Here is a 14,087-nt window from a genome sequence, read left to right on the forward strand (position 1 = left end):
CCTTCCTTCCTTCCTTCCTTCCCTTTTTCTTTCCTTCTCTCCTTCCTTCCCTCCCTCCCTCCTTCCTTCCCTCTTTCCTTCCTTCCTTTTTTTTCTTTCTCTCCTTTCTTTTCTTCCTCTTCCCTTCCTCCCCCCTTTTTTACTTTCCCTTCCCCTTTCTCCCTTTCTCTAAAATGATCAAGGGTTTGGAGAACAAGCCCTATAAGAAGCGGCTTAAAGAGCTGGGCATTTTTATTTATATATAGATAGACTAGCCGTACCACCCACGTGTTGCTGTGGCCAACCTTCCCTCCCTCTTTCTCTCCTTTCATTCTCTCCTTTCTTCCTTCTCTTCCTCTTACCTTCCTTCCCCCCTTTTCTTTCCCTTCTGCTTTCTCTCATTCTTTCCTTCTCTCCTTCGTTCTTCCTCTTCCCTTCCTTCCCTTTTCTTTCCCTTCTTTTCTTTCCTTCCTTCTCTTTCCTTCCTTCCCTCTTTCCTTCCTTCCTTCCCCTTTTTCCTTTCCTTCTCTCCTTCCTTCGTTCCCTCTTTCTTTCCTTCTTTCCCTTTTCCCTTTCCTTCTCTTGCACTTCCCTTCCTTCCCCTTTTCTTCCCTTCCTCTTTCTCTCCTTCCTTCCTTTTTTCTTTCCTTCTCTCCTTCCTTCCTTCTCTTCCCTTCCCTTTTCTTTCCCTTCCTTTTCTCTCCTTCCTTTCTTCCCTCTTTCCTTCCTTCCTCCCTTTTTTCCCTTTCCTTCTCTCCTTCCTTCCTTCTCTTCCTCTCCTTCCCTCCTTTTCTTTCGATTGTTCTCTTCCTTCCTTCCCTTTTTTATTTCCTTCTCTCCTTCCTTCCTTCTTGTCCTTCCCTTTTCTTTCCCTTCCTCTTTCTCTCCTTCCTTCCTTCACTCTTTCCTTCCTTCTCTTCCTCTGAGGCCTGAGGCTGTTAGGAATGGTGGGAGTTGGAGTCCAAAACACCTGGCAGGCCCAAGTTGTCCCATGCCCACGATAAGAGGGAAGCCGGATCCTCCGATGGTAGAAAAATAATGAAAGGTGATGAACAGAAAAAGGAAGCTCCTTTCCCCCGATGCAGGAAACAGATGGGCCGAAACGGGAAGCGGCTTTTCTCTCTGGCTAAGATGAAGCCATAGAAGCAAACATCCAATCCCTGGACACATGAGCGCATTCCCACAACATGAAGAGGTTGGAAGTATAACCGGTAGTATGTCTCCTATTGTTCTTAGATGTGTCACAAATGGAAAATCACCACCAAAGCATCCCTGCAAGAGGGCCATCCCTCTGCCTCATAAATATACTTATTTCAAACATTTATATTCTGCACTTCTCACCCCGAAGGGGACACATTCCATGCCAGAACATAAAATAACTATAAATATACACAAACACAAACAGTTAAATCTGTATTGTCGAAGGATTTCACAGACAGAATTGCTGGGTTGTTGGAGGGTTTCCGGGCTGTCTGGTCATGTTCCAGAAGCATTCTCTCCTGACATTTCGCCCACATCTATGGCAGCCATCCTCAGAGGTTGTGAAGTCTGCTGGAAACTAGGCAAGTGGGGTTAATATATCTGTGGAATAATGTCCAGGGTGGGAGAAAGAATCTTGTCTCTTTGAGGCAAGTGTGAGTGTTGCCATTGGCCACATTGATTAGTCCTGAAGAGCCTTGCAGCTTCAAAACCTGGCTGCTTCCTGGTGGACAACTTCCACATTCACATCTGCCTCCAGCAGACAAGAGTTCTTTCTACCACCCTGGATATCATTCCATCTGTTGGAGGCAAGGGTGAATGTTGCCATTGGCCACATTGATTAGCACTGAAGAGCCTTGCAGCTTCAAAACCTGGCTGCTTCCTGGTGGACAACTTCCACATTCACATCTTGTCCTCTTGTCCAGCAGACAAGAGTTCTTTCTCCCACCCTGGATATCATTCCATTCATTGTAGGCAAGGGTGAATGTTGCAGTTCGCCACCTTGACTAGCACTGAATAGCCTTGCAGCTTCAAAGCCTGGTTGCTTCCTGGTGGACAATTGCAACATTCACATCTGCCTCCAGCAGACAAGAGTTCTTTCTCCCACCCTGGATATCATTCCATTCATTGTAGGCAAGGGTGAATGTTGCAGTTCGCCACCTTGACTAGCACTGAATAGCCTTGCAGCTTCAAAGCCTGGTTGCTTCCTGGTGGACAATTGCAACATTCACATCTGCCTCCAGCAGACAAGAGTTCTTTCTCCCACCCTGGATATCATTCCATTCATTGTAGGCAAGGGTGAATGTTGCAGTTCGCCACCTTGACTAGCACTGAATAGCCTTGCAGCTTCAAAGCCTGGTTGCTTCCTGGTGGACAATTGCAACATTCACATCTGCCTCCAGCAGACAAGAGTTCTTTCTCCCACCCTGGACGTCATTCCATCCATTGGAGGCAAGGGTGAATGTTGCCATTGGCCACCTTGATTGGCATTGAATAGCCTTGCAGCTTCAAAGCCTGGCTGCTTCCTGGTGGACAACTTCCACATTCACATCTGCCTCTAGCAGACAAGAGTTCTTTCTCCCACCCTGGACATCATTTCACCTGTTGGAACCAAGTGTGAATGTTGCAAGTGGCCACCTTGATTAGTACTGAATAGCCTTGCAGCTTCAAAACCTGGCTGCTTCCTGCTGGACAACTGCAACAATCACACCTGCCTCCAGCAGACAAGAGTTCTTTCTCCCACCCTGGACATCATTCCATCCATTGGAACCAAGTGTGAATGTTGCAAGTGGCCACCTTGATTAGTACTGAATAGCCTTGAAGCTTCAAAGCCTGGCTGCTTCCTGGTGGCCAATTGCAACATTCACACCTGCCTCCAACAGACAAAGAGTTGGAGGCAGGTGAGAATGATTCAATTGGCCACCTTGATTAGCATTTGCTAGCCTGACAGTTTTTAGGTGTGGCTTGTTACTTCCTAGGAAAATCCTTTCTTGAGAGGTGATTAGCTGTCCCAGATGGTTTCTTGTCTGGAGTTCCCCTGTGTTTGAGTGTTGTTCTTTATTGCTTTTCTTGAGAGGTGATTAGCTGTCCCTGATTGTTTCTTGTCTGGAGTTCCCATGTGTTTGAGTGTTGTTCTTTATTGCCTTTCTTGAGAGGTGATTAGCTGTCCCCGAATGTTTCTTGTCTGGAGTTCCCATGTGTTTGAGTGTTGTTCTGTATGCATTTTGCAAATTTTTTTAAAAAAATGACTTTTTCAAGCTTGTATGTGTGTGTGTGTACACATATTTATTTATAGTATTTGTATACCGCTTTTCTCACCCCGAGGGGGACTCAAAGCGGTTAGTATAACCTGGTTACTCAAGCTTTTCTGTGTGTGTATGTGTACCCAAAGTATATAGATGAAAAGGTTGAAAAGCTCTAGACTTGGGGTTTGTTTTTGTAGTAATCTGCCTTTGCCACTAGATGGCAGCAGCAACCAACCTCAGCTCTTTGTAAACAGAGACATCCTTCCATATTTTTGAGTTTTTAATTTTTGCAGATTTGATTTTTGCAACTCCACGGTGAATTTATATTGATATCTGGGATTGGTTCGTCAACACAAAGAGGCCGGACACAACAAGGACACTAGGAAGCCATAGGAAAAGGCTACCTTTGCGGTTGGGCAGGCTGTGGTCCAGAGAGGCATCAATTTATGGGGTTGCCATGGCAATGGTTGTCAAGGAAACCCTCCACACAAGCCTGTATCCCAGGACCAAAATGTCTATTTAAGAGGCGCGGTCCCTTTAAGGCACATCACTTCTGTATTTCTCAATGAAAGGTCCCTTGAACTCTTCTGCTCTGGAATAAGGAGAAACCCTATTGAATTCCTACACACACACACACACACACACAAATGCCATTGGCCACCTTGATTTAGCATTGAATAGCCTTGCAGCTTCAAAGCCTGGCTGTTTCCTGGTGGACAATTGCAACATTCACACCTCCCTCCAGCAGACAAAGAGTTCTTTCTCCCACCCTGCATATTTCTATGGATATATAAACCCCACTAGCCTAGTTTCCAACAGACCTCACAACCTCTGAGGATGCCTGCCATAGATGTGGGTGAAACGTCAGGAGAGAATGCTGCTGGAACATGGCTATACAGTTTCTTGGTGGACAGTTGCAACATTCACACCTGCCCCCAACAGATAAAGAGGTCTTTCTCCCAACCTGAACATCATTCCATCCATTGGAGGAAAGTGTGAATGTTGCAAGTGGCCACCTTGATTAGCACTGAATACCCTTGCAGCTTCAAAGCCTGGTTGCTTCTAGGTGGACAATTGCAACATTCACACCTGCCTCCAACAAACAAAGAGTTCTTTCTCCCACCCTGGACATTATTCCATGCGTTGGAGGCAAGGGTGAATGTTGCCATTGGCCACCTTGATTAGCCTTGCAGCTTCAAAGCCTGGCTGCTTCCTGGTGGACAATTGCAACATTCACATCTGCCTCCAGCAGACAAAGAGTTCTTTCTCCCACCCTGGATATCATTCCATCCGTTGGAGGCAAGGGGGAATGTTGCAACTGGCCACCTTGACTAACACTGAATAGCCTTTCAGCTTCAAAGCCTGGCTGCTTCCTAGTGGACAATTGCAACATTCACATCTGCCTCCAACAGACAAAGAGTTCTTTCTCCCACCCTGGATATCATTCCATCCGTTGGAGGCAAGTGTGAATGTTGCCATTGGTCACTTTGATTTTCACTGAATAGCCTTGCAGCTTCAAAGCCTGGCTGCTTCCTGGTGGACAATTGCAACATTCACAACTGCCTCCAACAGATAAAGAGTTCTTTCTCCCACCCTGGACATTTCTACGGATATATAAACCCCACTAGCCTAGTTTCCAACAGACCTCACAAACTCTGAGGACGCCTGCCATAGATGTGGGCGAAACGTCAGGAGAGAATGCTGCCTGAACATGGCCATGATAACACACCTTCAAAAGGCATACACCTAAGAGCCTGGCCACCGAAAAGGAACAAATTAGGAATGGAAGACCGAAATGGAAGGAACTTTTGGGTTTTTCCAAAACATTGTTGTTGTTTTGAACCCGGAAGGTTCAAAAATGTGATTGCGTGCTTGATCCGTTTCCTTCATTGCAACTCATGCAGGTTGTTAGTTTTGGATACGAAAACTTGGCTTTGAAACCAGTTTAAGATGCTCTTCTTCCTTGTGTCGCGTGGGAAACGATCCCCCTTCCCTGTTATTTCTGGCCCTGGGATCAAATTTTGGATTCAAGAAGTCATACCTGTAGTTCATCTCCATCCAGAGAGATTGTGAACCCAAAAGCCGATGGATCTGGGCCAAACCTGACATGCATACCTGGTACACCCAAATTGGATTACTGGAGGGCTTTGGGAGGGGTTGACCTAGAGTTTTGGGAGTTGTAGTTCACCTACAACCAGATAAACTGTGGGAGTTGTAGTTCACCTACATCCAGAGACATTGTGACCACCACTGATGATGGACCTGGGCCAAACTTGACCCACAGAACCCTCAGGACTAACTCAACCTACTGGAGGGGTTTGAAGGGACTGACTCACCATAGTGGGAGTTGTAGTTCACCTACATCCAGCGACACTGTGACCACCACTGATGATGGACCTGGGCCATACTTGACACACAGATCCCCCAGAACGAACTCAACCTACTTGGAGGGGTTTGAGGGGACTGACTCACCAAAGTGGGAGTTGTAGTTTACCTACATCCAGAGACACTGTGACCACCACTGATGATGGACCTGGACCAAACTTGACACACAGAACCTCCAGGAATAACTCAACCTACTTGGAGGGGTTTGAGGGGACTGACTCACCATAATGGGAGTTGTAGTTTACCTACATCCAGAGACACTGTGACCACCACTGATGATGGACCTGGGCCAAACCTGACCCACAGAACCCTCAGGACTAATTCAACCTACTGGAGGGGTTTGAAGGGACTGACTCACCAAAGTGGGAGTTGTAGTTTACCTACATCCAGAGACATTGTGACCACCACTGATGATGGACCTGGGCCAAACTTAAAACACAGAACCCGCACGACTAACTCAACCTACTTGGAGGGGTTTGAGGGGACTGATTCACCATAGTGGGAGTTGTAGTTCACCTACATCCAGAGACACTGTGACCAACACTGATGATGGACCTGGGCCAAACTTGACACACAGAACCCCCAGGACTAACTCGACCTACTTGGAGGGGTTTGAAGGGACTGACTCACCATAGTGGGAGTTGTAGTTCACCTACATCCAGAGACACTGTGACCACCACTGATGATGGACCTGGACCAAACTTGACATACAGAACCCCCCGGACTAACGCAACCTACTTGGAGGGGTTTGAGGGGACTGACTCACCAAAGTGGGAGTTGTAGTTCACCTACATCCAGCGACACTGTGACCACCACTGATGATGGACCTGGACCAAACTTGACACACAGAACCTCCAGGAATAACTCAACCTACTTGGAGGGGTTTGAGGGGACTGACTCACCAAAGTGGGAGTTGTAGTTCACCTACATCCAGAGACACTGTGACCACCACTGATGATGGACCTGGGCCAAACTTGGCACACAGAACCCGCACGACTAACTCAACCTACTGGAGGGGTTTGAGGGGACTGACTCACCATGGTGGGAGTTGTAGTTTACCTACATCCAGAGACACTGTGACCACCACTGATGATGGACCTGGACCAAACTTGACACACACAACCCCCAGGACTAACTCAACCTACTGGAGGGGTTTGAGGGGACTGACTCACCATAGTGGGAGTTGTAGTTTACCCTGCAGGAAGAGAACACAGAACCCCACTGATGATGCATCCAGAGCAAACTTGCCCAACATACCAAACTAAGTCCTGATGGAGTTTCAGGGGGTTAACCTGGCATGATGGGAGTTGTAGTTCACCCAGAGCCTTATGTGTTTTGCAAAATAAAGTAAAAAATGAGTAGACTTCGTGTCAGGGGTAACTTTTACCTTTACTGTGGAATTTTTACAGTGTTTTATGTGTTTTTATTAGCCGCGTGGAAAGGCAGGGTAAGACCTAAAATAATAATAATAATAATAATAATAATAATAATAATTATTATTATTATTATTATTCGCATTATTTGCCTATACATCACACAGGAAAGTGTCCGACGTGCGATCCAATTCAGCATTATTATTATTATTATTATTATTATTATTATTAGAAACACAACAAGATGAGTCCACAGCAGAGTGTCTGCTGTGGACTCATCTTGTTGTGTTTCTAATAATAATAATAATAATAATAATAATATTGTTTTGTTATTGTTGTTTACATTATTATAAGCGACTCCCTATCAACCGAGGATGGAGAAACCATTCACCTTTTGAAAAAGTTCCAGAAATAAATTAAAATTAGATCATATGCAGCTGATAAGGATTCCGTGTCGTAATGACACCGAAGTACCGTCACATACAGACAGTGGAGAACACATATATTTCATATCATTCATACGATTTGCCACTCAAGGCGTTCTAGAAACAGGATAGCCTTCCCTCCTTTCGACAAGATTACGGGGAGACGTTTACCTTGAAATAATCTGGCATTTTTCTCTACAAGGAAGGATTACATACAAGTGGCCAGACCAGGCATGGGCCAATTTGGGCCCTCCAGGTGTTTTAGACTTCAACTCCCACAATTCCTAACAGCAAGGTGTCTCCTATCGCCAAGATAGGGTTGCGATTGATTCAGTTAGAGAGGCCCGTCGCTTTGACTCAAATGGACGGGACTCAAGCGGGGGGAGCCCCTGTGTAGTACAAAAGTATGTTTGGAGAGATGAAGTTGGGGTCCCATCAATTTGTATTGACCCCCCTCAAATCATGTCCAATAATTTTGGGAATGGCGTGGCTGAGAAACCGAAACCCTCAGATAGACTGGGTTGGGGGGTGCTACACCGGAATGGAAATCATCTATCGGACAGATAGCAAGGCGCATAGACGATGTTGTCATCAGCATATTGGAGTTCTATAACAGATGTTGATGTGACCTTGGTTTCGGCTTTCAGTCTGCTGAGAAGCAAAGACCACCAGCATTGAAGCAATGGTCCTCCGCCATCAACTCCGCTGGGCCGGCCACGCTGTCCAAAATCCCGACCACCGTCTCCCAAAGCAGTTGCTCTACTCTGAACTTAAGAACGGAAAACGGAATGTTGGAGGACAGGAAAAGAGATTGAAAGATGGGCTCAAAGCCAACCTTAAAAACTCTGGCATAGACACTGAGAACTGGGAAGCCCTGGTCCTTGAGCGCTCCAGCTGGAGGTCAGCTGTGACCAGCAGTGCTGCAGAATTCAAAGAGGCACGAACGGAGGGCGAAAGGGAGAAACATGCCAAGAGGAAGGCGCATCAAGCCAACCCCGACTGGGACCGCCTTCCATCACTGTGGGAGAACATGCGGGTCAAGAATAGGGCTCCACAGCCACCTACGGACCCACCCCCAGGACACAATTTTTGGAAGACCATCATTCTTGAGCTATGAGGGATGGCCAAAGTAAGTAAGTAAAGAAATAAGTACACTTTAATGAAGTTGTGGGCAAAGTGGGTTTGAGCACGACAGCGGTAGCAGGGAAGATTGAAATGCCGTTTAGTGGGGCGATGGATGTTTACCATGAGTACTTGGATGCTTCTGATGAGAAGGCAGAGGGGGAAAAGGAAAGGGCCTGAGGCTGTTAGGAATTGTGGGAGTTGAAGTCCAAAACACCTGGAGGGAGGGCCAAAGTTTGCCATGCCTGGGCTAGAAATTGGGGAAAATTGAGTTTTGACTCCCACCTTTCTGTTTGGTCCAGTCATTTACAATACATTTAAACAAGTAGCAAAGTCCACGATTCAAGGATCCACCGAAGCGAAGGAGTGATCAGAGAGGCCTCTCCAAGGGTTCTCCATGATAAACAATGCAAAAGTTCAACTGAAAGGAGAGGGTCTCCGGAGGATACGCAGAGTGCTTTTTGTCCTTCTGCTGCGTACGTCCAAAGTTTCCGGTCAAAACGGAGTGATTTCAAGGCAGGGGAGAAAATTTCTAAAAGTGGATGGTGCTGCAAGAAGAGAGCGAAATCTAACCATCGAAAAGGACTCTTAAAGTCCACAATGAAGAAGGTATAACTAATAAAACTTGAATAGGAACACATGAACAGAAACATAGAAAACTTCCAGAGTACTAAAAACTAAGGCTTAGCTTCTCACTTTAATGCAGTGTTGCCTGAACTGAACGTAAGGTAAACAACTAAGCCTGAGTTCTCTTGTTCCTGGTTCAAGTCAAGCTTTGATTTTGGATTTAATTTTGTTTTTTTTAAAAAAGCAGAAACACAAAAAGTGAAATGAGAGGGTCTCTTGAGGATATGCAGAGTGCTTTTCCTCCTGGACACAGTTTCCAGGTCAAAATGGGAGAGTAAATTCTCAGCTATTTAAAAAGAAATGGTTTTCTAAAGCGGACTGTACTGCGAGGAAAGAGATAAGACTTCGTCAAAGCAGAGCTTCGAATGCAAAAAAATCTCCATCACCAAATAAAAAAGGGGATGAGTCCATCTGAATGTTGTCCTTGAAACAAAAATAACAAAGAAACCTGGAACCCTAACATTAAAAAAAAAGAGAATAAGGAGAAGTAAAAAGGTCTCCCAAGAAGTTCGTTTCCTTCTGATGTCGGTTACATCACGGATTCCTTTTCGCATGACTTGGCGCCCTCCGAAAGCGTCGGGCCAGCTCTCTTGATCAAGGGGGAGCCTTCCTCTGCGGCGACCCCTTTTTCACCCCCGTCCAGGGGCTCCGTCTTGATCTCCATCAGCTCCTCCGCCTCCGCTTTGCCCAGCGACCGCTCCGAGTAGACCTGCAGGAGCCCGGCCCCAAAGGCATCGCCCTCCACGTTCAGGACGGTGCAGGTACGGTCCCTGGAAGAGGAGGGAAGCAGACATGTCAGTGGCTGGAACATGACTCAGAACACACTCAGAGCAAGGGAAAGGGTTGGACTGGATGGCCTCTGGAGTTGCCCCTATTATTATTATTACTATTATTATGATTACAAAGGCTGGATGGCAATATGTTGGGGGTGCGTTGGTTGTGCTTTTCCTGCATGGCAAAAGGGAGTTGAACTAGATGGCCCCTGGCGTTGCCTGTTGTTGTTGTTGTTGTTGTTGTTGTTATTATTATTATTATTATTATTATTATTATTATTATGGCTGGATCCATGGGGTTGCTCCTATTATTACTATCATGGGGTGCTTATTATTATTATTATTATTATTATTATTATTATTATTATGGCTGGATCCATGGGGTTGCTCCTATTATTACTATCATGGGGTGCTTTGACTGTGCTTTTCCTGCATGCTGGAAGGAGGTTGGACTGGATGGCCCCTGAGGTTGTTCTTATTATATTATAATTATAATGATTACAAAAGCTGGATGGACATCCATTTGGGGTGCTTTGATTGTGCTTTTCCTGCATGGCAGAAGGGATTTGGACTGGATGGCCCTGGGGTTGCTCTTATTATTATTTTATTATTATTATTATTATTATTATTATTATTATTATTATTATTACAAATGTTAATGGCCATCTGTTGGGGGTGCTTTGATTGTGCTTTTCCTGAATAGCAGAAGGTAGTTTGACTGGATGGTCCATGAAGTTGCTTCTATTATTACTATCATTACAAAGGCTGGATGGCCATCTGTTGGGGATGTTTTGATTGTGCTTTTCCTGCATGACAGAAGGAGGTTGGACTGCATGGTCCATGGGGTTGCTCCTATTATTACTATCATTACAAGAGGTGGATGGCCGTCTATTGGGGGTGCTTTGATTGTGCTTTTCCTGCATGGCAGACGGGTTTGGACTGGATGGTCCATCGGGTTGCTCTTATTATTATTATAATATTATTATTAAATTATTATTATTATTAAATTATTATTACAAATGCTAATGGCCATCTGTTGGGGGTGCTTTGATTGTGCTTTTCCTGCATGGCAGAAGGGGTTTGGACTGGATGGCCCTGGGGTTGCTATTATTATTATTATTATTATTATCATTATTACAAATGCCAATTATTACTATCATTACAAAGGCTGGATGGCCATCTATTGGGGGTGCTTTGATTGTGCTTTTCCTGCATGGCAGAAGGGGTTTGGACTGGATGGCCCTGGGGTTGCTCTTATTATTATTATTATTACTAAATTATTATTATTATTATTACATATGCTAATGGCCATCTGTTGGGGGTGCTTTGATTGTGCTCTTCCTGCATGGCAGAAGGGATTTGGATTGGATGGCCCTGGGATTGCTCTTATTATTATTATTATTATTAAATTATTATTATTATTAAATAATAATAATAATTATTATTATTATTATTACTACAAATGCTAATGGCCATCTGTTGGGGGTGCTTTGGTTGTGCTTTTCCTGCATGGCAGAAGGGATTTGGATTGGATGGCCCTGGGATTGCTCTTATTATTATTATTATTATTATTATTATTATTATTACTAATATTATTAAATTGTTATTATTACATATGCTAATGGCCATCTGTTGGGGGTGCTTTGATTGTGCTTTTCCTGCATGGCAGAAGGGGGCTGAACTGGATGGCCATCTATTGGGTCTTCCACTGAAATACTGTTCGGTTTAGGTAGGTTAATATTGTTCTCTCTTTCCTTTTTTGGGGCACTAAAATGAGGAATGTTCAGTTTGCATATTGATTGATTTATGTTGTTTTCCAATTAGTTCACACAAACATTCTCCATCCATCATCCACCACTGGACTGGCCTTGTGTGTCAAACTGTAAAATGCAATACACCCAAAAGTTTGCCCATGCTAGCTAAATATCTATATATATAAAAATGGAAAGGGTGTTCAACGGGACAGCAAAACGCGAAAACCCCCCAACGAAAACTCACCAAATTTGCCGTGCACATACCTCAACCCACAAGGTATGCACAACGTGAATCAAAATTCCAAACAACATTTCAACAAACTCACAATTACAAAAACCAACTGAGCATGCTCAGTGCCCAGGGGAGGAAGTACACACGCAATGCACTCTGGGAACTGTAGTTCTAGAACGCGGCCTACTTGCTGGGGACCAGGATGCTGCACGAATGGAGAAAAGGAAGGAAGGAAAGGAAGGAAGGAAAGGAGGGAGGGAAGTTGAGAAGGTATATGAAAGAAGAAAGGTAGGAAAGAAAGAATACAGAGAGAGAAGGAGGATGGGAAAGAAGGGAGAAAGGAAGGAAGGAGGAAAGGAAAGAAAGATAGATAGAAAAAAAGAAGGGGAAGGGAAGGTGTCAGAAGGAAGGAAGGAAGGAAGGGGAATTTGGGAAGGGGAAGAGAAGAAAAAAGGTGAAGGAAGAAGAGAAAGGGAGGGAAGAAAAGAAAGAAAGGAAGTGTGGAAGTGAAGAGCGAAGGAAGGAAGGAAAGAGATAGATAGAGAGGGAAGAAAGGAGAGAAAGAGGAAGGAAAAAAGGGAGGAGGAAGGAAAGAGGAAGAGAAGGAAGGAGGAGAGAAGGAAAGAAAAAAGGGAAGGGAGGAAAGACGGAGGAAAGGAAGAAGAGAAAGAAGGAGAGAAAGAGGGAGGGAACGAAAGAAAAAAGGGAAGGGAGGAAAGACGGAGGAAAGGAAGAAGAGAAAGAAGGAGAGAAAGAGGGAGGGAAGGAAAGAAAAAAGGGAAGGGAGGAAAGACGGAGGAAAGGAAGAAGAGAAAGAAGGAGAGAAAGAGGGAGGGAACGAAAGAAAAAAGGGAAGGGAGGAAAGACGGAGGAAAGGAAGAAGAGAAAGAAGGAGAGAAAGAGGGAGGGAAGGAAAGAAATAAAGAGAAGGAAGGATGGGAGCAAAAAGCTAAGGAAGGAAGTAAACAGGTAGAGAAGGAAGAAAGGAAAGAAGAAAAGGAAATGAAGGAAGGAGTGAAAGAAGGAGAGAAAGAGGGAGAGAAGGTTGGCCACAGCAACGCGTGCCGGGTAAAGCTAGTACATTATATATACATAATAAGCAACGTACACTAGCCAATCCACTGCCAGAATCAGAGAGATGTCATTGGTCGGAAGTCCGACAGCTTCCAAGATGATGGCCAGGGTGAGGACCCCTCCGGCCGGGATCCCGGCCGCTCCAACGCTGGACGCCGTTGCCGTGACCCTGCGAGGAAAGAAAACGGACCAGTGAGATATAGGGAAACCCTTTGTTGGGAGGTGTTAGCTGGCCCTGACAGTTTCGTGTCTGGAATTCCCCTGTTTTCTTTCTGAGTGTGGTTCTTTATTTACTTGCCTCAATAGACAAAGAGTTCTTCCTCCCACAGATATATAAACTCCACTTGCTTAGTTTCCCACCTTGATTAGCATTGAATGGCCTTGCAGCTTCAAAGCCCGGCTGCTTCCTGGTGGACAATTGCGACATTCACATCTGCCTCCAGCAGACAAAGAGTTCTTTCTCCCACCCTGGACATTTCTATGGATATATAAACTCCACTAGCCTAGTTTCCAACAGAACTCACAACCTCTGAGGATGCCTGCCATAGATGTGGGCAAAATGTCAGGAGAGAATGCTGCTGGAACAAGGCCATGCAGTTTCTTGGTGGACAATTGCAAAATTCACATCTGCCTCCAGCAGACAGAGTTCTTGCTCCCACCCTGGACATCATTCCATCCGTTGGAGGCAAGGGTGAATGTTGCCATTGGCCACCTTGATTAGCACTGAATAGCCTTGCAGCTTCAAAGCCTGGCTGCTTCCTGGTGGACAATTGCAACATTCACATCTGCCTCCAGCAGACAAAGAGTTCTTTCTCCCACCCTGGACATCATTCCATCTGTTGGAAGCAAGTATGGATGTTGCAACTGGCCACCTTGACTAGCAGTGAACCAAATGTGAAAGTTGTACGTGGCCATTTTGATTACCACTGAATAGCCTTGCAGCTTCAAAGCCTGGCTGCTTCCTGGTGGACAATTGTAACATTCACATCTGCCTCCAGCGGACAAAGAGTTCTTTCTCCCACCTTGGACATTTCTATGGATATATAAACCCCACTAGCCTAGTTTCCAACAGACCTCACAACCTCTGAGGATGCCTGCCATAGGTGTGGGCGAAACGTC

At 45.2% G+C, this 14,087-nt stretch overlaps 1 protein-coding gene across 2 annotated transcripts in view; it reads right to left on the minus strand.

The window, feature by feature from the left end:
• Positions 1-6,958: 6,958 nt before the first annotated feature.
• The window catches only part of LOC132781757 (neutral amino acid transporter B(0)), a 54,941-nt gene continuing 47,812 nt past the window's right edge, over positions 6,959-14,087 (minus strand). For both annotated transcript variants that reach the window (XM_067461285.1, XM_067461286.1), the window contains exons 7-8: positions 13,003-13,137; positions 6,959-9,905 (exon numbers count right to left, since the gene is read on the minus strand). In XM_067461285.1, coding sequence (XP_067317386.1) covers positions 9,665-9,905; positions 13,003-13,137 — 376 coding nt within the window. In that variant the 3' untranslated portion in view covers positions 6,959-9,664. The remainder of the gene's footprint in view (positions 9,906-13,002; positions 13,138-14,087) is intronic.

The sequence above is a fragment of the Anolis sagrei genome, chromosome Y, assembly GCF_037176765.1.
Source record: "Anolis sagrei isolate rAnoSag1 chromosome Y, rAnoSag1.mat, whole genome shotgun sequence".
NCBI lineage: Eukaryota > Metazoa > Chordata > Lepidosauria > Squamata > Dactyloidae > Anolis > Anolis sagrei.